This window comes from Dipteris shenzhenensis, chromosome 30, assembly GCF_047967505.1.
Source record: "Dipteris shenzhenensis isolate YYH24624 ecotype China chromosome 30, Dip_SZ_1.0, whole genome shotgun sequence".
In the NCBI taxonomy this organism is placed as follows: Eukaryota; Viridiplantae; Streptophyta; class Polypodiopsida; order Gleicheniales; family Dipteridaceae; genus Dipteris; species Dipteris shenzhenensis.
This window is the reverse complement of record NC_141625.1, coordinates 523,743-549,370: the sequence shown is the minus strand read 5'-3', so window position 1 is coordinate 549,370 and position 25,628 is coordinate 523,743. Positions and strand designations below refer to the sequence as shown.

Sequence of the window (25,628 nt, the reverse complement as noted above, 5' to 3'; positions counted from 1 at the left end):
CATCCTGAGCCGGGGAATACCATCATCTACCACAACTGAAGCTATAGTCTCCGTGGGAGACTCCAAAAAAGTACCAAAAGTCCGACCAATGGAAGGCAAGATGACTCTATAATCCCGCGGAGCCCAGGAATCAAAGCGTCATCGGGAAACAAGGCACATGGTGAGTGGAGTCTATGTCCTCCATCATGAATCTGTGGTACCATGGAAAAAGGTAAATCAAGAGGGGGGATTTGCTCCACAAGTGTTTTGATGGTGACATGGGAGCTTTGCTGGAGGAGGAAGACACCACTTCACTTGATGGTGACCTCCTAAATGCGGTCCCCTTCTAATGCCAAGCTTGCCTGAATACAATCTCTCACCAGTCTTCTCGTGGATGTAAGGCCGAGTATTCCGTAAACCACTTACTTGACCTGGGGTGACTACACTATCTTTTTCGCTTATCATCTAGAGAAAGGAGAAACAGTTGGGAGATTCGAGGGTGCTACCATAGAGCCCCTCTAGCTAGACCAAGGGTTGCCACCAAGATTCTTTTTCTCCAAGACAAGAAATAATGTTGCACCCCGAGCGAAGCAGAAGAGGTGGGAAAGAAAGGAAGAAAAAAGAGAAGGGATCTCAGCTAAGGACAGCTAGCACAAGCCCTTATGGTTTGAGAAAAGAAAGGAAAAGAAAAGGCCCAAAAGAAAGGAAGGAGAGAGGAAAAGCCACCAAGATCCTACCACACCTACTGGAAACCTCGGCCTGCTAGCTCTTCACCAAGGGGACTGAAAAGGGGCCTGAAACCCAGCAAAGGAGAGGCCATACAGCAAGGAAGAAGACAGCCCTAGAGGTCGCTCAAGAGGCGTAAAGGAAGCCCCTTGAGCTTTGAAAGGAAAACCAGCGTTAAAGTGCCTAGGAGGAGGCTGCGAGCTGCCCAAAAAAGCTCAGCCGCAAGACAAAGCTGTGGCTGGCCAGTCGCAAGAACACCAGCCTGCAAACGCTTCAAGAATCTGGCTGTGAGCAACCTTCACCAAGCTGCGCCCAAACTAGAGAGCATGCGGGGGCAATAGGCTGTTGCACATCCACGTACTTGCTCCAAAAGACCAAACAAGGGGTTGTGAAACAGCGCGACTCCTTTCTTATGCCGCACGGGCTGCAAAGGCTGAGGAAACTGGAAGGGAGGGAGGTGGGGAGGCTAGGAGCAGAGGTAGGGAGAAGGAGAAGTAGAAGGAGGGTGGGAGGGGGTAGGGGGGCACAGGAAGCAAGTAGAGAGAGGCAGCTCTATGGGAGTCGTTACTCAGAGATAGCATTACAGACTCGGGTTTTTCATATGCAGGGCAAGGTGCCTTCTTCTTCACATGTGGCAGCATCCCTCTCTAGTACTAGTGATTTGTATCACTCTCTTACTAGTACCAGGAAACATCAAAATTTCAAACAAGAGATAGCATTACAGACTCGGGTTTTTCATATGCAGGGCAAGGTGCCTTCTTCTTCACATGTGGCAGCATCCCTCTCTAGTACTAGTGATTTGTATCACTCTCTTACTAGTACCAGGAAACATCAAAATTTCAAACAGGAGACTGGCCTTTGACATCAGTTAGTAGTCCTGCAAACGGAAGAGTAGACGTGGCCTGCAACAGATGCTTCAATTCAAGAGCGCCTTGTTGTAGCAAGGGCTCATCAGTAGGTCTTTTGGATCAAAGAAATGGAGTATGCCTTTTATGCACAAGATTCATTTTTGACTGAGATGGGAGGAAGAGTCAATAAACACTTCTTTACTCTTGGCCCAAGACAAGAGAGTGATTCTCAACTACTTGACTTTAACGAGGTTTTACAACGGGAGGAAGAGTCAATAAACACTTCTTCTTTACCCTTGGCCCACGACGGGAGAGTGATTCTCAACTACTTGACTTTGATAAGATTTTACAGTGGGATACTAATGCCTCCTTACATATTGCTTTTGATTTCTACGCCCGCCTCCTTTCTACAAATCCTCACATGCCTGCCAAAGACGATGCCAAAAGTTTTACAGTGGGATATCGATGCCACCTTACATATTGCTTCTGGTTTCTCTGACTCCCTTCTTCCTACAGATCCTCACATGCCTACCAAAGACGATGCTAGACACAGAGCTGGGTAGGCTATTCCAAAATTGTTGAAACCAGATATGAGTCTTAACTTGATGCATTTTTTACCAATTCGGAATTTAGGACTGCGCTTTTCGCCCTTATAAGAGCAAGTGTCCTGGATCAATGGGTTGAACCCCTCCTCCTCCATTTATTTTTGGAACATAATTGGGGACCATCTCACTTCAGCTCCTGCAAGGCATTTGGGACTCTAGTGCTATGCCTGATTCACTTACAAAGGGTCACAATCATCTTATCTCGAAGGGGGGGGTGCAGAAACTCGGTTGCCTCATGGAGATCAATCACGTTTACAATTCTCACATATGGTAGGCCTTACCATCACTCTAGATCGCTTGGGGTTTTTACAACGTCAAGTATCCCACTTTAGGACGAGATTCAGATGGGGATGCCTTGATTTTTTATGTTCACTCGAGGAGTAGGTTATCTAGATCCAAGGATGAGGATATCCTTGTGGAGGTTGTTTTTGAGATTATCAAAGTTTTGGGTCATATGGAGCAATATTTTTTGACTTTAGGTTGGTACCTAGACACAAGCTTGGAGGCATCCCCCTGGGTTCATGGAAGATTTGGCTTTATGAAAGTATCCCCACAAAGTATTTGCATTGGAACCCTCACGAGTGGGAGTAGATTGATGCAAAGAACCACGAGAAGAGCCTCCGTTTTTTTGTCTACATAGTTAGCAATGCCAGGAGGTCCCAACTCAGTCTTAGGGATGAAATTCCACTACAACTCTCACTAGGAGAGCTTTCAGATTTTGACAGTCTTACAAATTTTTTTACGAAGAGGGTTGAAATCTCAGAAATATTTTCTTCTAGCTTTTATATGGAGGGATTGCAATGAATCTATGTAGGTTCAACAGGTTTGGATCATCCCCTCTTTCCCTCACTTTCTTTTTGTTGAGGAGTCCATCCAACATTGATGGAATTGCAATGAGCCAAAAAATTGAGGATCTTAGAGCCCACAATTCGCGCTGATGAAAGCAGATCTGAAGAGGCTTTTTAGGCAGAAAGAACACCCTATTAGTGGACAAGATCCAATCAGAGGATGCCTAGAAATATGCACCAGGTCACCGGTGAGAATTGCTTCAAAATTGACTGGTTTTTCTTTGATTTCTCCTTCATATGTGGACCAAATGCGCTCAAACTTGAATAGAAGCTAGCTCATAAGGTCTCCCAGCCTCCTCTAAGAGGAATCAATGAAATATGACTCTAGCATGCGGAATTATGCAAAATTTTACCGAGTGAAGAAGCTATCGACAGCACGGGCGACTGGAGCAATATTTTACTAATTTCTTGGACGTGGGAATTTGCCCTACTAAGAGGATTCTATTGCTCAAAGCATTTTGGAAATGGTCGCCTCTAGAGGGAGAACAAGCGCTTGGAAATTCTGCTCAAAAAGAGGAAAAAATGGAGAAGAAGAGAGCGTGAGGAAGAAGATGATGACATGGCTAGAAATGGCTCAAGGAGGATGAAGTAGCTTTGATACCACATGTTGGATCATGGCTAAGCAGCAATATGGGAGTGGAACAACCAAAACAACTCTTATATTTTATTCATGAGAGAAGGCCAATATATAGGCACTTATCCATACACGAGAGCCAAGCTCCACTAATTTCTCCATTGATTTCTCAATCAACATCTCTCAATCACACCACACTCCTAGATTCACTCAGTCACAACCTACTAACAGACACATCATCAGTCAAACCTAACTCAAGCACACCTACACACACGTGCTCTCACACACAACCACAATCCTTGTAATCCTTGGTATTGACCCCAATACATCAATTTGTCCCATCAATAAGGCAGAGGAAAGCAAAGATGGTAGCAAGGGTAGGAAGTAGAAACATTGCTTGTGCAAATACTGATAATCTTTACAAAGACAATCACATGTAGATGGAACTCCAAAAAAAAGAAACTAGCACTACTAAGAGAATAGGAGGAGATGGAGGCTGACAATGCCTCTTTTAGTTTTGCACTAAAAAGAGCAAGTCAATTGTAGAGCAAAAATGAATTTTATACATAGGTTTTTTAGGATTCAACCATTTGTGATAGCACGTAGCATTTGAGAAGCAAAAGAGTATGCTCTAATCTCGTACAATAGGTAGGGCTCATGGGAGGGTGTTGACGATGTAGACTTGCAGAGATGGTTAGTAACTTCATTCCATCCCGACCAATATGCACACAAGACCATTCCACATGCCCATTTATAATCATCACTCCATCCTCTACCCTTCTATAATTGCCATAATTATAAAATCATCCTAGTTGTACTCATAGGCCCAATCCACTTGATAATTTTGCGCCAAAACTAAGACACAGTCAGAACATTTCAGTAATTCATATCATGTGTCATGATTTCAAAATCTATTAGGTAAAATGTACTAAATTATGTTGCATGGGTAATAAAACCTATTAAAATAAACAAAACTTTCGAATTTCAATATAAAAGCAAAATGATCAGAAACTACATTAGAATATGAAGCTATTTGTTTGTTGAAACGAATGTTAAGCTTTGAAGGAAAATACATTTATAGGAGTTTGTGTATGATAATGAAATTCCTTAGTTTGAAAGGAAATGAGATCTTGTTATTCTTATGTGTTTTGCACCGTGATGTTTCTTTCTTGAGATGAAGCATTTACAAGGCATAAGTACATCAAGAATATTACCTGGAATGATTTTGTATTTAAAAGGTGATCCATTGATTTCTTGATTTCTATAACTAACATGCAGCATGTACTCCCCTACGATATTAGTACGTAGGATAATGTTCTCAAATCCATATTGTGAATCCAGTGACATGTTAACTTGGCTTGAAATTTTGCGCCCCTCATTGTCCATAGAATAAACATAGAATTTTACAAAATCAGTTCTCCCAGTAGCTAATGTGATATTGTTGCTGTACGAATCCATTAAAAGCACTTTCAAAGTTCCATAATCTCCTGCCTTGAAGGTGCTCACATTATTTTCCCAAAAAGCTTTACAATTGATTATGGAAACGGATCCTGAGCAATCAAAATAGAACAACACTTTCATTCACCACATCCACATGTGTATGGAAAGGTTTGTTATGGTTATGAACACCAATTTTATTGTGGTTACACGTTACGAGGACTAAAAAGGGTTAGACATAAACCTGTATACATTTGTTTGACCAAATAAATGCTTCAGTTTACGTAAAGAATAAACACATAACACAGGGGATGACATGTAAGAGTAGAGTCTATTGCCTATTTTAAGAAGGAATATCAGCCTGAATGGAAATATTAAATTTTATAACTTAAGGCCATTATACAGCTGGAGAACACTTGAGACCTTGTGATTTTATGACATGCCGTTATTATCACATCACCCCTCTCCAGCCTTGACCTTGCCTCACCAGCCCTCTTTCCATCCATACAGGCAATACAGCAACTGTACTGCTGTATGGCTGCCATATAGCCCCTACCTCTGCTGCTGTTATCCGCCTCTCCTGATCTGTCCTTCCACCTTGCATCTTGCCTTGAGCCTCCCTACACCACACATTCACAGTACCTCTTTTCCTGTCTTTCTCTCTTTCTTGTTAGGAATTTTAGTTTGGACCTGCTCTTGATATGGTAACCATAATCTAGACCAAAATACTCATTGGAAATGACTTCATTATTTAAACTTCAAATATTCAGTCAAAATTTGATTTTTATGAGTTAATAAGGCATGATTGCCTACTGGTATTCCTAAAAGGAAATCGCTCGACTTGACTACCCTAGCTCATTGTTTATTTCTGTCACATCATAAGGAAGGGAGTAAAGCTATATGCATGGACACCCGAAGTCTATTTGCTGTCACCTCGTCGTATCATCACTAGCTGCCACTTCATGGGGGCAGTGTTGAGCTCTGCTCAATTCCCCTCCCCCCCCCTCTTTTCCCTGTAGCCATTTGCCTTGAAGTCGTTCCTCGCAACAATGGAGGGTTTTTGGTGGATGTTTCGCATAGTTCGTGCTTGAGCTTCAGGATTTGTTCCCTTTCTGGTTATTTGGTGGCGCCCTCTTCAATGGCAGCATCTTCTCCTTCTTTCCAGGTTTTACTGGTTCGAGTGCCCCTTGTTGCTCCTGCAGGTCTGATGTTGGAGGATGGCAGGTCGCAGTTCCGGAAAAGTCTGGTTCCCCTTCACTAGGTTTTGGGCAAGCCTTCACACTCTTCTATTTGATGCAAGTTTTTGTAAGGGAAAAAGGTTATCTCCACGTGTGGGGTGTCGTGAGGGGTTTTTGGGATTGAGCTTATTCTCCCACCCCTACTGTTGTAGTGAGGGTTTTTTGGGATTGACTTGCTCTCCGCCTTGCATTTTTAAAAATGGAATAGATTACTTTTTCATTGAAAAGAACAGCCTATGCTTGAACACTACTAGATAATGATTCCATAAAATTATTGTTATACTATTTATTACATTATGTCGGACTATAAGTGCATCATTGTGTGATTGGGAGACCGTAGTTAATTACTAGTATTCTCTCTTGGTACTTGTTGGTTGATAAAATTCGGCCTACGAAATCCCTTAATATAAAAAGGGAAACAACACCATTGATGTTAAGGACAATCTAGAAGGTAATTGAGGAACAAGTGAGTTTAATATTTAATATTTTTTATAAAACCCATCATGAAGAGAAATTGCTGAATGGATGCAAGGATAAGATGGAGTAATCCTTCGCAATATAACATGATAAGGAAGAAACACGGAAACCACATTAGCCTCTGTAATTAAGGAAAGTGTATGCATTTAAGGCTATATGCTTTGGATAATTAGCTAAGGCAGTTCATTAGAGGCAGAGGCGGTCCAAGAAATGACCACTAGCCGTACACTCTCAATTAAGTAAAATCATCTTGACAAGATGGCATGTTGTGCTACTGGCACCAGCCTTGGCCAAGATTGATAGAATGCTAATGAAGGGTAGTACATTGAGCCCTCGCCCATTCCTTGTCAACTTGATAGCTTATGTACAAAAAATTCCCTGGGTCATGCAAGATACCTATATACAGAAGATTCCCCGAACCTCACCAAAAATGGCTACACCCAAGCAAACAATGACCCCTCTTTTTTCTCTCATTCTTTCCTTCTTTCTTTCCTACCCTCATTCTTTATTTCTCCTTGCTTCTAATTTTCTTTCTTTCTCTATTTATACTCTCTTTCTTTCTTCTTTGTTCTCTCTTATTCCCTTATCTTTCTCTTCATTCCTCTCTTATTCTTTTCCCTCTTCTCCTATCCTCTTTTCCATTTCGTACTTTCTTTATTTATTCCATACCCTCTTTCTTTCTTTCTCCTCTCTTCTACTTTTCTTTCGTTCTCTACTGCTTGACTGCAAATTATGGGTTTTTCCAAACAGTCACAAACTGAACAAGCAGGGATAAGCAGTAGAGATGGGCATTGCAATAGCACAGCTGACTTGCTTGCTTACTCTATATGTATTGGTGGCAGAAAGACCTTTGGTCTAAGTTGGAAATTTTCTGCACTAAGTTTGCAGACTATGCTAAATACAATGAACATTTTGAGTGACGCAGGTAGCCTGATGGGACTGGGTGTAGTAGAGCAGAGAGTTCTTTCTATTTATGCAGAAAATGCACATACATAAACACTAGAATGAAGACTTATTAGACCGTATGGGTTATAGAGCATGTTATTTGGTTGCGTGTTGAGCAGGACATACGCTTGAATTGTTCTGATAGAGGTCATTTGATAGCGGCAGGTTTTGTCCCCACATACCAAGATACCTCCGTATTCTATGCTATATGTTTTTAATGACTAGATGAAAACCATCACTTTAATGACTGATCAGATGAGAAATATACAATACGAAGTACTCGGACTGATGATTGATAGTACTATGGGCTTATTTTTTAAAATTCACCCGAGCGGGAGGGAAACAAAAATAGGGACTCGAGACCCTCAGGATCAAAGTGTGGAAAATAGGAGGATGGACCTTGGACAAGGCCATTGCATTGGAGAAGGAAATAGCTGAAACAGACATACTTATGATTTTGGAGACATGGGAGCATGAGGGAACACATCCCTAGAAATTCAAGCTTTCTGAAAAACATCAATATAGAATGCCAAAACACACATAGGAGGACAAGGGTTTGGTGGGATAGCATGCTACATTAGAATGACATGGGAGGGAATATCAAAAGTGGTAAAAGAAGACCCAAACAAACAATATATATGCTTAGAAATCATGGCAAAGGGGGGAAATATCAAATTGGCAGCATGCTATTTTGCACCCCCACAATCACCCATCTACAGAAGCCGTTGGAGAAATCATAGTCAAAGAGTGTGTTCTAGTATCACGCTCTCTATCTTTCTCTCACTTCACAGATCGCTTTAACAATCTATCATGGGGCAGGCACACAAAATTTCCTCCCAACCAACCTCGGTGGTAGCAAAAGCTCTGAGAACCGCCAACTATGTGAGGGCTTCAGCTTGCAGATTCCACCAAGCCCCAATTCCCTAGATGGATCTAGTATGCCACATGTCAACATTTATGCAACCAACACTGTGGGTATCTTCTGATTGCATACTTGCATTGTTTCTCGGTCCAGAATTCTTGTTGGTTTGCGTCCTGCATTATCCTCTATCTCCTAAAATAAAACAACACCCTCGATTAGTGAGTCACCTGTATGCAAAAATTTCTTTAAGCGAGAAACATGAAACACTGGGTGCACCTTACAACCCTGTGGTAATTCTAATTTATAGGCTACTTTGCCTATTCTTTTTAGAATTAACCACGGCCCACAATATCGGGGTGATAACTCAGCACACTCTCCTGCAGTCAAAGACTGAGTGTGAAGGAACTCTAAGAAAAACTTTTTCTCCTTACTTAAATTCTCTAACGGATCGGTTTTCATTCGCATACGCCTTAGCTCTATCCATAGCTTGGCGGATGTTAGCTCTCGCAAGTGCTAGCATCTCCTACATCTGAACCACAAAGTTCGTGGCACTAGGCACTTTCTGAGGTACTCCAACTGTAGTTGGATTTGCTGGTCTATAACCATAGTTCAGCTCAAAGGGACTGAACCCTGTAGAGGAATGTTTTCTATCATTGTAGGAAAATTCTAACAGTGGCAACCACTTGTCCCAGGTCTGTTGCCTCAATGACACATATGCTCTAAGCATATTTTCTAAAATTTGGTTGATTCTTTCCATCTGACCATCTGTTTCTGGATGATCCCCACTACTCATTCCCAACTCAGTCCTTAGTGTCTCAAACACTGCAGTCCAAAAATGACTCGTAAATTTGACATCCCTGTCTGACACTATGGATTTGGGTAATCCATGCAAACGAAATATATGTTTAATAAACAAATCCGCCACTTACGGGGCACTAACAGACTCTCTAGTTGGAATGAAGTGAGTCATCTTGGTAAGACCATCAACTACCAAAAGGATAGAATCATATCCACCTTGTGTCGTAGGCAGACCTACAATAAAGTCGGATAGAATCATATCCACCTTGTGTCGTAGGCAGACCTACAATAAAGTCCATCGAAATGCTCTCCCACCTACCTAGTGGTATTTCCAAAGGTTGTAAAAGTCCGGGTGGCTTCACCTGCTCTGCCTTACTTACCTGACACGAAAAACGTGTCACATATTCATGAATATGTTTTTTCATTTTCGGCCAAAAGAAATCTCGCTTCACGAGATCATATGTTTTCTCGACTCCTAGATGTCCCACACATGGGCTATCATGGCATTGTTGAATGACTCTCTGCCTGAGATCATTCTGATTAGGTACTACTACCTTGCCATTTCTTTCCAACATACCATCTCTTATGGTATATCTTGCATAAGTCATTAGAGCACTCTCTAATACCGTGAAACTCATATTATGCATAATACGTAACAATGCATCAGCAACTTTATTATCCTTCCCTCTTCGGTACTGAATCGTCAAGTTAAACTCCTGCATGAGTTCTGCCCACCTAACTTGGCGGCCTCTCAAGTCAGGTTGTTTACAAAAATATTTTAGAGTCAACCTCCAGGAACCCAAGGCCAAGAGCAGAGGGTCGGGGTCTAAGTACCACTGCAAGCCTGCTCCATGGTCCATAAAACCAGCAATCCTGACAGGCTGAAAGGCAACCTCGAGAAGAATGCCATCCTTGGATGTAAAAAGTAAACCTCCATCCCCAACATCAAAGACCAGTGCGTCTTCCCCGAGACCTCGGAGAGCGATCACCTGTAAAGGAACTGATGTCCGCGAAAAAGCTCCCATCCAAGTGGTGGAGGTAGTAGGCAGCTCAACTGTCCATTCCACCGGGATGGCTGCATCTATCTGCTGAATCCTGCGTGCTACCCCTTTCAGGTGACTCACGGACTACAGTCTTTGATCCACAGGTAGCCTGATAAAATATTTCCAAGTGCCTACTGTGTAGGCGGGGCCTCTCTCCCATTTAGACCACTACATGTAATGGGAAGTGCCCAGTGGTCTGGCATGCTCGTCAAGAATACTATCATTCCAAATGATCGGCTGCCTATCAATCTCTTCGACGGTAGAAGGTGGAATCCTTCGAAGAGTGTTCCTGAAGCTCCCCCAAGCTTTCAGGATGGCAGTCATGAGAGGAGAGGCAGGAGATCTGAGAGGGGCTGATGTGAAAATCCAGCGAGGGCTGTCCACCCAATCATCTCCCAAGGTTGGTGTGCACGTACAGCTAATCTTGGGAAGCGTGCCTCCAGCAAAAGACAACCGTACAAATGCACAAAGGGCCCACCAGCAGCCCGTACATCAGAACTAATGGCCCGTATAGTCTGTACAGGGGCCTTCAATGAATGCAGTCCGTACAACCTTATGGGGGCCTTCAAAGAAGCGCCTGCAGTCCGTACAATTGTACGGACTGCCTCGAAATGCGTGAAACTCCAAGAAATGTGAGTGGGGAACCTTTGGAAAGCGTGCCAAGCCTTTTGACCTTAAAAAACGTAGAAAGACCCTCCCGTAACGTTGAGGAGAGGAGTAAGGAAAGGAGAGATGGTAGGTAGTGCATGAGGGAATGCCACGTGGCCCCCTCATTAAAGCTCTAACCCTTGCAAACCAATGGAACATTGGTTTGCCCCTCACATTAAAATCCTAACCCGTTCTAACCAATGAAACATTGGTTTCCTTGGGCCTAACTTTTAGACCCCTCTAAACCTTGCCTTGCCCCTAGCAAGTAGGCCTAGTGTGTGCACCTAGGGACTTCTGGGAAGTGTCTCTTCCCCTGGGCTAGCCCCCTAAGCCAAAGTAAGTCACGGTTCATAACTTCACGTCCCCGTGACATACCCTCCTCTTGAAACAGCAAACTATCAAGTTTGCTGCTATAAACATAAACCACTAGCAATGATGATATGGTCTAGGAGAGCGCGCGTGTCCATCCATATATCAATGCATCATCCGTGTGGAGTGACTGGTACACTCATCATAGAAGTCCTGTAGCAGATGTATCGTCAGCAAACAATACCTCGGGTGAGACATACAGTGTCACCAAGCGACTTCTAGATACCGTGAGCCGGTCTGTTGACAAGGGGGTGGAGGAACTACCCCCCTCTTGAGCATCAGGCAATGCTCTAGACCTATGTTCTGCTGAGCTTGAAGGAGCTACAACCGAAGTCAGCTCAAAGCACAACAATTGAGTGGACTACACCACTCTGAGTGAAATCTGCTAGTTCACAATAATGGATCGTAGGAACATAGATCCCAGTACTCGATATCCTTGCAGACTTGCATCACCGCAAGCTGAATCGGTTCAGCCAATCTATGCTGGACTTGGATCCTTGCCTCATGGTTCAAATAAAAAACCAACGGGCATGTACTAAATGGATTTACTGCTCGAGCCATGCCGGGCACAAGAGCATCCAAAATAGGCATGTGATACATGGATGTGCTGCTCTAGCCATGCCGTGCAACAAGAGCAATCCAACAGTAACAAGGACTACCCATTCCATCCTAGTGCACACACTAGCACCCAAGTGCCAAGGCAAAGCTAAGGCATTCACCATTTGTCCATGACCAACTGTAAAAGTATCCAAGCATTCCACAAAGACTGTAACCAACTGTTAATGACCAGGCATCCAGACACTTCCCAAAAATCTCCAAATGCAATCACATGAAAAGGATAGCGACAAGGGAACTCAAACCAGCTTCAATTAACTTCAATCCAGCTCCGAAACACCTCTAGAAGCAACACATCCAGTGTAGTGGCTAGCGGGAAGAACTGGCATCTAGGAGAGGGGAAACAAGAGAGGGATAACGGGCTGGAATCTGAGATAGTTAGAGCAAGAGAATCACGGGCAGGAAAGGGAAGCTGAGCAGGCCATGCAGCAAGGGAAGGGGCTGCACAACAGTGAATAAGCGTCCGTACAGCAGCCTTTGGAATCTGTGCAGCAGCAGCAGGAAATTAGCATCTGTACAGCCAGCAGATTAACATCCGTACAACCTGCCTTGGATCCCGTACAAGCACGTGAAAGGTCCATACAATCAGCCTAGAAAAGCGTGCATCTGTCTATATAGCCAGCAATTAAGACCTTGGGAGTCATGCAGCAGCATGTACACTTGCAGCCAGCCTCGATCTACGTGCAAAGCAGTCATAAAAACCCGTACAGCCAATCTTGGGACGTGTGCCTCCAGCAAAAGACAACCGTACAAATGCACAAAGGGCCCACCAGCAGCCCGTACAGCAAAACTAATGGCCCGTATAGTCTGTACAGGGGCCTTCAATGAAGCGTGTGCAGTCCGTACAACCGTACGGGGGCCTTCAAAGAAGCTCCTACAGTCCGCACAACCGTATGGACTGCCTCGAAATGCGTGAAACTCCAAGAAATGTGAGCGGGGAAGCTTTGGAAAGCGTGCCAAGCCTTTTGACCTTCAAAAACGTAGGAAGACCCTCCCATAACGTTGAGGAGAGGAGTAAGGAAAGGAGAGATGGTAGGTAGTGCATGAGGGAATGCCACGTGGCCCCCTCATTAAAGCTCTAACCCTTGCAAACCAACGGAACATTGGTTTGCCCCTCACATTAAAATCCTAACCCGTTCTAACCAATGAAACATTGGTTTCCTTGGGCCTAACTTTAAGACCCCTCTAAATGCCTTGCCCCTAGCAAGTAGGCCTAGTGTGTGCACCTAGGAACTTCTGGGAAGTGTCTCTTCCCCTGGGCTAGCCCCCTAAGCCAAAGTAAGTCAGGGTTCATAACTTCACGTCCCCGTGACAATGAGTCCATCCTCCGATCCTCTCAAGCAGTGTTCGTGGTAGAACCGGATCTTGGTGAGAAACTCCTAGTCCCCTCCCCAACTCCAAGACGTATGGAGTTGAAGATCTAACCGTGTGATACGGATAATCTCATCTCATGGGATGGACTCGGGTGGTGCATCCATGTTGTACTGAAAGGGGGAAGCCGGTCCATCTGAATACCAATTGATAAACCATGTGGATATGCATGCATACCATACTGTATTAACCCCGATCTCTGCTAGCCGCCTAGATGACTCAAGTACTAGCCTTGGTTGTCTCCAGTGGGATCAGGCCCAAACTCTACGGAAGAATGTCACTGTTAGAAAAATGGCATCAACCTAGAGAGAGAGAGAGAGAGAGAGAGAGAGAGAGAGAAGTAGAAGTAGAGTCTACTAATGTCCTCGGGGGGCCAAAAATGACCCATGGGACCCGTCTCAATACAATGTAAAATAGAGTCTCCTCAAGGAGAGGGGTCAGGAGTCTATGAGTTTTTGACGCAAGGTAAAAAGACGAGTGACAAAAGATCCCAATGCTGCCGGAGAGATAGTAGAGAGAACTGATGTCAGCTGAGCGGAGTCCTCCAGTTTGCTGGTAGTCCTCCATGATATGTGCATATCGGGGGCACTGTAGAGCCACATGTGCCTCCATCTCAACTGTCTGCATGTCACAAAGGATACACACTCTAGCATGTCTGGGCTGATGCACCCAAGCTCCCTTCTCAATTGCAAATGTATGAGATCTGGTATGAAACATGGCTATGTTTCTGTGATATAGAAGGGGGATAGGTGTGCTAATATAAGGCTGAGCATGAGTCTCTATGGACATGTATGTAGACCAACATGTGGGATTTATGTTGTCTTGGTAATATTCCAGCTTTACCCTCTTTTCACTTGTCAGCCAGTGAGTTTTCAAAGTGCAAAATTTCCAGTTCCTGGTGTCAGTGTGCCTGCAGTCATTCTCAAACTGTTAGTACTTCCACCAGCCAGTGTCCATCCTTCTGTGTATACATTGCCACCATCTGTGATCTGCCGGGATATCGACATCTACAAAAAACCAAAGGGTCCATCGAATTGAAAAGAAACCAAATATGATGAAACCCCAGGATGGGGGCCACTAAAATGGGCAACTGCTAAAGAGAGAGAGAGAGAGAGAGAGAGAGAAGAAGAAGAAGAAGAAGAATATATTATCATCCTCTGAAGACCGAAAATCGGCCTATGGGACCTGAAACAATACAAAACTTACATACATAAAGACTCCTCCCTCAAAGGGGAGGGTAATAAGAGAAACTAGGTGAGTTTCTGTGCTTGAAAAGCTTAGATACAAATGTTCCTAAAGCTGAGGGTGACGCCTTATGTAGCAAATCAGCCAGTCTGTTATGTCCCTCGAGAAGAGAGCTGAACTGTTTCCTAATGTGTGCATAGTAAGGGCATATCATTACCATGAGAGAGAGAGAGAGAGAATTAAATTTATTAAAAGTCTTTGGAAGACCAAAGGGTCTATGAGACTAGAAAGAACTGATACAATAAGCTGAGGGTGGAGCCACTAAACTGGCATCAACCACTAAAGAGAGAGAGAGAGAGAACAGAAGTGATAGACCTGCTTTGATATTCAGATAAAAAGGTGAGCCTTGGAAGGACACCCCTGTAGGATAATTATCCCATGTCTTGACACCAGCATTTGCTTCCCAAGTCCCACATGTGCTGGGTATAAATGAGCACCAACCATTTCCTTCCTCTTCAAGATACCCTGTAGAGACCTCCTTAATTTGATTTATAAAACTCAATTTCAAATTTGCAAGAAAGTTTTTTGCGCTGGCCGTAGATACGGGACCAGTTTGCACGTTCTTTAGGTACCCATTGGCATCTCTCAAGGAAAATTCAAACCTTGCTGTCTGTCCTGCTACCAGTGCTTGATTGTTGCCTTTAGTCCAGGTAATTGGACCACAATTGGGTGGAGAAATGCTACCTGTACATATAAACATCAAAAATCAATATCAACCTAGATGAAAAAATCACATGTAGCTATGTTGATTTTACAACATTTACGTTTTCTATAAACTGAAAAAATATTCCACTGTGATGTGATTTACACATCTATGGTCTTGAGAAAAGTTAAAAAAACTATGGATTCCTACATAGAAAATAATGTTTTTGTAAAATAGAGATGCAAAGCCTTTCAACTTGATCCTTTCCATCTATCAAAGTCAAACTTGTATGTTTCTACTCTAGCAAGGATAAGGAAACAAGAAATCTAACACCCCACATGTTTTGATATCATGAAATTTCCTTGAGATCAGTCCCTGTTCGATATAAAAAAGGATTTTGTTTTAATAAATATGTACGAACTATATGGAACACCAACTTCTAGCAGCAACCTAAATTGAATACAAGCTTATCAAGTCGCCTGTACTATGACTTAAAAGGCTCAATTAGAAAGAAACTTGGACAGCTTGTATGGCCTCCAAGTTTGGATGTGCTATCGATTTCACCTCATATGAGGCAGTAGCCCTCTCTGGTAAAAGTGAATTTTATCACTCCACTGCTAGTACCGGGAGACATGATATTTTAAGACGTGAGATTGTATACATCAGCAATAAGCAGTTGATTCACACTAACACAGGGTTTCAGATCTTGATGCTGTCATGCATATTGCTTCATATCTTAATGTTTTCCTTCTTACCGCATACCCTAACACTACTGCCAAAGATGATGCTAGAAAGAGAGTTTGGCAGGTTATTCCAAGATTGGTGAAACACCTCTATGGGCTCTTAGAAGGCCTTCTAAAAACCTCTAAGAGCCTTCTAAAAACCTTCTAGAAGAACACAGATTTCATGTGGAGGAAGTAGAAGGAGAATTGACCTTGGATTGGGTACTTATAGATGATAGGTGGCATGATCGCATTCGATGGATGGGGGCTCTTCCAAGGATAGGAATCCTGCTACAAGTCATAGGTCTCTGACAGAATATAGATGGGGATGCCTTGGGTTTTGATGTGCACTCTGAGGGTAGTTTATCTAGGTCCGTGGAGGAGGATATTCTCAAGGATGGATGTTTTTAGCTGGTCAAGATTGTGGAGCATTGTTTTTGGGCTTCTAGGCTTCTAGGCTCTTGGAGGGTTTGTCCTTATTGGGGTGTCCCCATAGAGTATTTGCAGTAGGGTCCCAAAGAATGGGAATTGATGAACGAAACCATGAGAAGAGCCTTCCATTCTTCCCACTACATTGTTAGCAATGCCAGGAGGTTTCAGCTCAATGTTAGGGGCTGGAAGCCCTCCAAAGCCTGTTACTAGAAAGAGTTTCAGATTTCTGTACATGTATAGACATATTTTTGCAGAAGCCACTGGAAGTCTCTCAGGATTGGAAAAATCTTTTGGCTTTCGATTCATGGAGGGATTGCAATAAATCAGTCGACTCCCAGGTATGAGACTCCCTCTACATGCCTGTGTTGCATTGTTGCTAAGGAGTCAATTCAACATTGCCTCTGGGATTGTAGACAGGCCTGGGTTGTCTAGAAGCGGATTGAGGAACTTTTGCGTAGATTTGCTCCCTCCCATGTCCTAATCACTTGGGGCTCAGTGGCTTGTCTGGGCCTCAAATGTTCTAAGAGTGCTTTTTTCATTTGATGTCATTTGGTTGAGCTGTGTTCTCTGGACGTTCTTCCCTCCTCTCCTTACAAACCTGCACATGCCTCGGTGACACATGTTGGGAGATCAGAGTGAGCTTTTCAGCCTGCCATATCTAGAGATCCAAATGCACAGAGGCACTTCAAGGTTCCCAGCTCCACCCATCTCACAGCATGGCCAATATTTGGATGGACACTGTACATACCTTGACAGTCATTTGGTTGAGTGTTCGAGCATTTATTTTTGTAGGAGGACTTTCTTCCCCAGCAAGTGGAGAGGTTTCCCTCTCAAATGTCACTACAGGTTTGGGGTGGCACTTTCTGCCTTAGCCTTGGATCTTTAACAGAATTTTTTGATGATAAGTTTTGCTCATGCTCCACATGGTATGCTTTGTTCATACTTTTTAGAATTCTTTTCATGAAAAAAAAGCATTAAAAAACTTCAAGGGTTCCACATTATATTGTCACATGTTGTAGACAGACTTGTTTCTTTCACAAAAACTTATGCATACATATATTTTACATGTGCGGCAAAGACCCCAACCGTAGTATTGATGCTGCACCTACAACTTGTGGTTGGGTATTGAAGTTGTAGGTATGGATACAAGAATGGAATTATAATTGCAACATTAGAATTGTGGCTATGACAATGGTGGAGCTACACTTGGAGCCATGACAACAATAATAAGAGTTGAGCTACAACAAGGAAATGCAGCTGTGCCTTTTTTTTTTTTGGGCAAAAAAGAGACTTCTATAAAGTATTAAAGAAAACCGTTAGAGCAAGCTCCATACGGGAATACAGGATACACCATGCAATGCATGAAAAGCTCAAGAGCCAAAAAGAAAGAATTGGGGCTGATAGTGCGATCTCGATCCGGTAGCAACCTCGGAGAAAAAGGGAGAACCCCTCCAAAGTCAAAGAAATACAGTCCTCCTAGAAGAGGCTGCCCGTGAAGGGCCCTGCATGCTAGCCCATATGGCTATCAAAGTGTGAACCGTGTCACTCCAAATACCCGTGAACACATGTGATGGGTGTATCTGGGTGTCATCCAAGGCCTCTGTGCATTTGGCTCTCCAAATATGCCAAGAGGAAATGCTAGCCAAAATCTCCCAAGAGGTGTCCACTGAAACATGTGAAGCTCTGAAAGGAATATGTGGTACATCCTGAAGAGAGTAGGGCTCTATCTCCTGCCGGCGGATCGAGAGTGCCCAAGAAGAAGGCTCACCCTCATAAAATATTTGCGGCCCAGTAAGGGATAACCATGCAACCAAGCCCCAAGTCATGAAGAAAGGGGAAGTATGAAAAATGATGAGTATCCGAGCAACTCCTTTCCAAACAATTCTCGCTTGATTGCAGTCCCAAAGGCAATGTCGCACTGACTTTTCTGCAGAATGACAGTGAGGGCAAGTGGGATCAGCCCCAAATCTTGATCTCCACAAGTTCACTGCAATCCCTCCATGAATAGAAAGCCAAAAGAAAAGAGTGATCTTTCTATTTCAGAGGGATTTCCAGAGCCTCCTCCAGAAATTCCTACGCAGATCTGCGGTGATGAAGAAGCTATCCCAATGGGGGGCTCTGGAGGGAATCCAATCTACTACTCAGCTGAAATCTCCTGGCATTACCAACCGTGAAACGAAAGAAGGGAATCCCCCTCTCTCGGTGCCCATGATCTATCCACTCCCACTATCCTAGGTCCCACTGCAAGCACCTGATAGGTGCACCTCACGGGAATCGGGAGATGGAGAAGGGTAACGGTGGGACCCATACCTAGTTCATGTATAGATGATTCTGTTGAAAAGCCACGACTGGTTACAATATTCAGATTTCTTAACCGGATAGAATCTCTTCCCAAACTGTACGAGCCCTTTTCAAAGCATACAGCTTTTCGGATACAGAAGGCGATATCCTCGCCGGATGTCGCCAGCAGTGACAATTGCCCTAGCAAGACTATAGTACCGCCATGGTAAGGCGTAAGTCATTGCCATATAACCACAACCTCCAGGATCCCAGGGCCAAGAGGAGAGGGTTGGGGTCGAAGTACCACTGCAAGCCCGCTCCATGGTCCACAAAACCAGCAATCCTGACAGGCTGAAAGGCAACCTCTAGAAGAATATCATCCATGGATCTAGAGAGAATACCTCCATTCCCGACGTCAAAGACTAGAGCATCTTTCCCGAGATCTCGAAGAGCGATCACATGTAGAGGAACTATTGTCCTCGAAAAAGCTCCCATCGAAGTGGTGGAGTAATAGGCATCTCAACTGTCCATTCCACCGGGATGGCTGCATCTATCTGCTGAATCCTACGTGCTACCCCTCTGAGGTGACTCATGGACTGTAGCCTCTGATCCTCAAGTAGCCTGATAAAAGCCTTCCAAGTGCCTACTGTGTAGGCGGGGCCTCTCTCCCATCTAGACCACTGCATATAATGGGAAGTGCCCAGTGGTCTGCCATGCTCATCAAGTATACTATCGTTCCAAGTGATCAGCTTCCTATCAATCTCTTCAAGGGTAGAGGGCAGAACCCATCGAAGAGTGTTCCTGAAGCTCCCCCAAGCTTTTAGGATGGTAGTCATGAGAGGAGAGGCAGGAGACCTGAGAGAGGCGGAAGTAAAAATCTATCGAGGGCTGTCCATCCAATCATCTCTCAAGGTAGGTGTACAAGCCTGAATGCGTCCAAAAAAGAAATCCTTCCAAGGTTCCTGCCCAGGCATGAGTCTCCTCACCACCACCTTACAAAGCAATGCCCTGCATTGCAAGTCTGGGTCAATGATATTAAGGCCCCATGTAGGTAGAATAATGGTCTCCCAAGCCACCCTCGTTGCAACATCTGCCATGCCATCAAGTCCACTCCATAAAAAATTCCTAACTGGTCTAATTAGCTGAGTGATCCGATCCCTAGACCGGCACTAGCAAGAACACACAAACCAGGTGGTGGCCAAGAGAACCTGGTTCACTACCACAACTCTAGAGGCAAGGTCGAGTTTGGATGAGCTCCAAAAAAGGAGCTTTTTTCTTATACATTCTAGTACTAGGGCAAACTGTTGTGTTGGAGAGATGCCCAATCCTACCTGGCATCCCAAATATCTAACAGGAACACCCCTCTGAATCCAGGAAAAGCCAATGTCAACTCCCCATCCTGGAGTGTCCTCATCATTGATCCAAAACCCAAAAGATTTATGCCAGTTAACGTGTGCCCTACAGTTGAGCAAAAAATATCCAAGGCTGTCCGGAAAGAATCAAGTGACTACGAAGAGGCCTCAATAAAAATAGTAGTTTCATCAGCCAACTCACAGTCAAGAAGCTTCTGATCCTGTCTCAAGGGCAATCTCAACCCATAAAGCTCAGCCTGAGATCTAAGGAAGATACTCATAGCTTCTGCCACAAAAAGAAAGAGGAAGGGGGCTAAAGGGCATCCCTGACGAACTGATCCGGAAATCTGAAACTTGTCACCCCTTACCGCTCCTGGCTGTGGGCTGATCTGTAAAGGAAGGCGACCCCTCTAATCCATGCATCTAAAAATCCAAATTGTAGAAGAGTGCCCTCAAGAAAACCCCAATCTACTCTGTCATAGGCTTTCTCAAAGTCCAGGAGTAGAACTGCCAGCCTCTGCCCGCTCTGCATAGCCCACTCTGTGGCTTGCCAAAAGGAAAAGATATTTTCAAATATGCTCCTGCCATGCACAAAGCCTGTCTGAGTATCATGGATAAGGTTTGGAAGAAGGGGCTGCAATCGGATGCTAACCACCTTGGCAAGGATTTTGTGTAGAGTGCCCAAAAGAGTGATGGTTCTCCAATGGGATACAAAATTCCTGTTGCCACCTTTCGGGATAAGGTGTATGAGTCCCTCGATCAGTGAGTCAGGCATCTCACCCGAGTCCCAAATGCCCTGCAGGGCTGAAGTAATATGATCACCTATCATATCCCCAAAGGCTGTAAAAAAGGAGGAGTAAGACCATCGGAACCAGGGCATTTGCCCTTATGAATGGCGGAGACAGCAGTCTTGAACTCTGTGTTGGTAAAGCGTGCATCAAGTGAGCATATCATCTCTGGTGTGACCAACACACGTAAACTCTGCCAAATTTCATCTCTAGCCACATCTCTGGCCTGTGTGTCAGGATCTGCGGAAAGAAGTGAGGCATAGAAATATGTTGCTAAGTGCATGACGATATCCGGATGAGACTGCAAAACGCCATCAGAGTCAATAAGCTGCCTAACACTCTCTCTAATATGTCTGGGATCAAGTGTAGAAAAAGTGTTTATTGACTCTCCCTCCCATCTGTATCCAAAAGGACTCCCATGCATGATGGCATACTCTGCTCTCTGATCAAGCAATGTCTGCAAGTGAGCCCTTGCCGTAGCAAGGTGCTCCTGTACCCAAGCATCTGATGGTCGTTTCTGCTCCTCCCTCTGCAAGGCTGCCAACTGCCTGCAGATACCAACCTCCCGCCTGAGTACCTCACCTCGCCGAGCACGAGCAACGGAGTGATAAAAGTCGCTGATACTGGCAAGTGCTGTGGCCACATGTGAAGGACCGGCCACCCCCCCTGCATGTGAGAAATCCAGATCTCCAAGACTACCTCTGTGAGAGTCTCATCCGTGTATAAGGCATTGGGGATCTTGATACTGTGAGACCATCCTCTCAAATGGGGCTCTGAGATGGACAAAGCTACCAGAAAATGGTCGGAAGTGGAAACCCTAGGTGCAATGCAAACTCTTCCCCCTCTATCAAGAGCCCAGTCATCCACATAGAATCTGTCAATCCGGGCATGGATAGGCATCTGCACCCTATGGTTCAACCATGAAAACAAAAGTGACTGAGACTGAACATGAAATGCATCATCTGACCAAACATCTCTACCACTAAACTTGAACAAGAAGGCATCCCAAGCTGCTCTCTCGAGGGAATGAATACCACCTTCTTTGCCCCTTTGCTTATCAGAAGGTGCCTCAACCATGTTGAAGTCACCTCCAATAATCCACAAATCTGCAATGTCAGCCCACGAGAGTAACTCTTTCCAAAACACAACACGGTCCCCTCTATTGTTTGGAGCATAGAGGTTGAGGAAACCAACCTTACGTCCATCAATCAGAAGTAAAACCCACTGGGCCCTGGAGGGGGTTATGGTACCGTGTCCAATGATCAAAGGGAGAATGGAATCTGAAACTGATATGCATGTACCTCCTCTGGTTCCCAAGGCAGGAAGCCAACAAGTCCGGCCTGAAAGCAGCTTACCTGACTTGGAGCAATCTCTGACATCCAGTTTCTGTTCCTGAAGAAAAAGAAATGTCTAGGGAACCATCTGAAACACTTGGATGGAGCTGTGATTCCTGATCAGCTGTCTGCGACGGCGATGAGGAATGCCGCCCAATCCCTGTATATTCCAACTAGCTATCCTCATCGGCGGGAGGAAGCGGGTTGGAATACCTTACCCGACTTGGTGGCGGAAAAAGAACCCTCCACCGGAGCTAACCTTCTGCCATACACACGGGGTCCAAGGGGAGGAAAGTCCACAAGTGAGAGAGAGAAAGATCTCTCAAAAGGGATGCCGATAGTTGGCTCTCCAAAAGTGGAAGGTACAAAATCATCATCTGGGAGTTCAGAGAGGTCCTCCAGAGTGGAAAAGGAGTTTCGTTGAGCCAGTAATGGGGAGGGGGTACGAAGGATTCCTACCGAAGCAGGGAGAGAATGTAAGACCCCCTTCCCTCTATCCATAGAAAGAGGCACCTGTATTGAGTCCTGATCAAGAAGTGTTGCGGATGAGGTGCCAACAACCTAGGCTACTGAGGAAGGAACAACCTGATCCTGGGGTGGAGTCAAACAAGGCTCCTGAACACTAGTCTCCTCTCGAGGCTCCAAGGGGGTAGCCTCCGAAGTGGTGGAGGTGTGATCTGAAGTAGAGGGCCTAACCGCGACTGGAACCCATCGTGGGCCAGAGGTGGTGCGGGGTGTAGGAGGGACTCGAGTAGCCCTAGGAGGTGGGGGAGCCTGAGTCTGAGACGGTGCCTGTGGAGCAGCAAGTCCTGATCCTGCTCTGTGTCGTAAGCTAGTACGAGCTGGTTGCTTTCTAGGCCTCTTTTTCTTCTTTGGGCAATCTTTGGCGAAGTGCCCTGAAGATCTGCAAATCCTGCACTGGTCCTGACAACCTGTAACCTCAAATCTCTGGCGGAAGAAAGACCCATCAGGTCGCTATGGCATGATGTAGTCATCTGAAATATTAGGGTCCTGGACAATGACCCTAACCCTAGGTACCCCATCCATCCTGACCGCCTCAGCAATCGAAGAGGGCTCGCCAAGAAGAGGGGGGATCTCTGCTATCACACCAAACCTCTCGCCAATAACTGAAAGAAGCCGGTGATAAACTGAGGGGAGGCTAGGGAACCTGATGAAAACAGAAACTCCCTGCTTGTCCTCTTCAACTGGGTCAAAGCCCAGTTGAAGGGAAATAAAAAGATCCTCTTGTAGCCTAGAAATAGAAACCCGGCCTGTAGAAGGTCTCTTGTGACGTCCGGGGAATCTAGGCACACCTAAAAGAAACCTCGTCCCAACAAACTAACATTCTTAAGGTGGGGGGCGAGGTCCAGGGGAAGCGCTGCAAGCATCCAATCTCGAGCTTGTGACTTGGAGGGGTGGGAGCCATGGATGTGTGCGAAGAGAGTCGTGGAACACTCATGCTCCAAATCCTTTTGCAATTGTTGCAGCTCGTCTTTTGAGAAAGTGACGGTTCTCGCGGCTGGTGTGGGTGGTAATGGATTGACTGAATGGGAATCCATTCGTCAATCGAGGTGGGAAAGGCTGATTCAAACACAAAGAAGAACTCAAACACAAAGAAGAACTCCGTCCGCTTTCCTGAAGCCCAAGAGACCCCTAAAGGAGAATAGGGTCCTCCAGATGAAGGGAGAGGGTGAAAGGAAGGTGGGAGAGAGAGGAATGAGCAAAGAGAGGAGTCGTCAGCAAAGAGAGAGGGGGGGAAGCAAGAGGAGAGGAGGAAGGGAGAGGAGGGGACCTATGTGTACATGTTCCGATAGCATAAGAGCTGCAAAGTGTGCCCCATCCTCCAACATTAGAGACTTGTCTGCTACAAGTAGTACTCTCAAAGTTTTCCACAAGGGATATAGGATTCTTCCACCCACCATGCAATTTTTCCTTTAGTTTCAGCCAGTTTCCCAAAAGCTATCCTTTTCCTTCTCCCAAAAAAAATACGATGCATGTGCTCTAAGGTGTTGCAACAGTTGTAATGGTGGTGTTGTAGGTGTGAGCTATAATTTGCCTCATGAGAGAATGTGCAAGCAAATGACCAACAAGACAATGAGAAAATAACACAATGATATGGATACCCAAGTCTGTTGCAATATAGATCTACCACAGTTCATCACTAACAAAGGGATGAACTTCATCTCGTGTTAGTTGCAAGGTGTGCACCTTCAGAAAGTACTGACATGGGGGGAGATAATCAACGGACACGCCTCAAGTGCAAAACAACCTAGTGGTTTGTGAACACAAGCATTTTCTGTCCCTATCCACTATGAGCTGCATAGATTAATTTATAAATTTTGTTGACTTGTATTCTCCCCTTTTGAGAGCTTTAACATGCTTGCTAGTCTAGTTTTCAACCACAGCAACAAATTCCTTAAATAAGGATCTCAGACTTCTCCTTTAGGAAGTATATCCATGTCTTCTTAGAATAATCGTCTATGAATGAATGCCAAGGAGTAAACCTTACCTCCTCGTCTTGGTAGCTCTGAATACCTGTCATACTCTGTTATGAACCACCCCCTTTTGCTATCTATCTGTTTCAGTTGCCATCTTAGTTTTTCTGGTTTGACATTCAAAGGACTGCATGGGTCAAGCGAAGCATCATCATCATTCTTGGCCGACTTCGACTAGAGGTAAAGGCCTTGTTAGTAAAGCCAGGAAATTTCAGATTTGAGCTAAGAACTGGAAAACATTCTGAGCTACTCTATCGGGAGCAGTTTCATATCACCCTGAATTCCTTATGGATAGAAAGATCATTCTTTTCTTTTAACTTTCTATTTATGGAGGGGTTGCTGTAAACAAATGGAGGGAGACTTTTGGAGCTGATCTGTTCTGCTTTAGTGCTCACATGCTATTTGCAAACAGGCTTGGATTATTTGGGCAGAAATTGCAGGACTTATGGGGCAGCTCTCCTCTTCTCATTTGTTTATTACCTCTGGCTTAGCTGCTTGGCTATCCTTGACTAGACCTCAGATCTTCAATGAGAGTCAAGATGCTTCTTTTGCTATCAGTGTTGGCATCATCTTCTTCAGTTCTGCCAATAAGACGTTGTCCCTGTTTCTCTCTATAGGCCATCACATGCTTCTGTTGATACAAGTTGGGAGATTGTTGCTAGAACCATTGCCTGGAACATTTGGAGGGCCAGACGTATGGAGGCCGTAGGTGGTCCACAAGTACATGACTTTGGCCACTATATGGACAAACGTTGCACATGCTTTGACAGCCATCTGGTCTGGGATGCAAGGGATTCTAGACCTTTAGTGACCAGGAGGAGGTTCTTTCTTAGGGAATGGAGAAAGAAAGAAAGAAATCTGCGAAGTCCAAAAAGGCCTATGAGATTAAAATTTGAATGCATCATGAAAGACACCCCATATAGGGGAACTAGAGGTGTCTAGTACATCCCACCC

At 44.6% G+C, this 25,628-nt stretch overlaps 1 protein-coding gene across 1 annotated transcript in view; it reads right to left on the bottom strand.

Moving 5' to 3' along the window:
- Positions 1-25,628, bottom strand: part of LOC147881586 (uncharacterized) — a 215,165-nt gene that overhangs the window by 91,108 nt on the left and 98,429 nt on the right. The window contains exon 6 of the mRNA XM_087401208.1: positions 14,944-15,312. Coding sequence (XP_087257334.1) covers positions 14,944-15,312 — 369 coding nt within the window. The remainder of the gene's footprint in view (positions 1-14,943; positions 15,313-25,628) is intronic.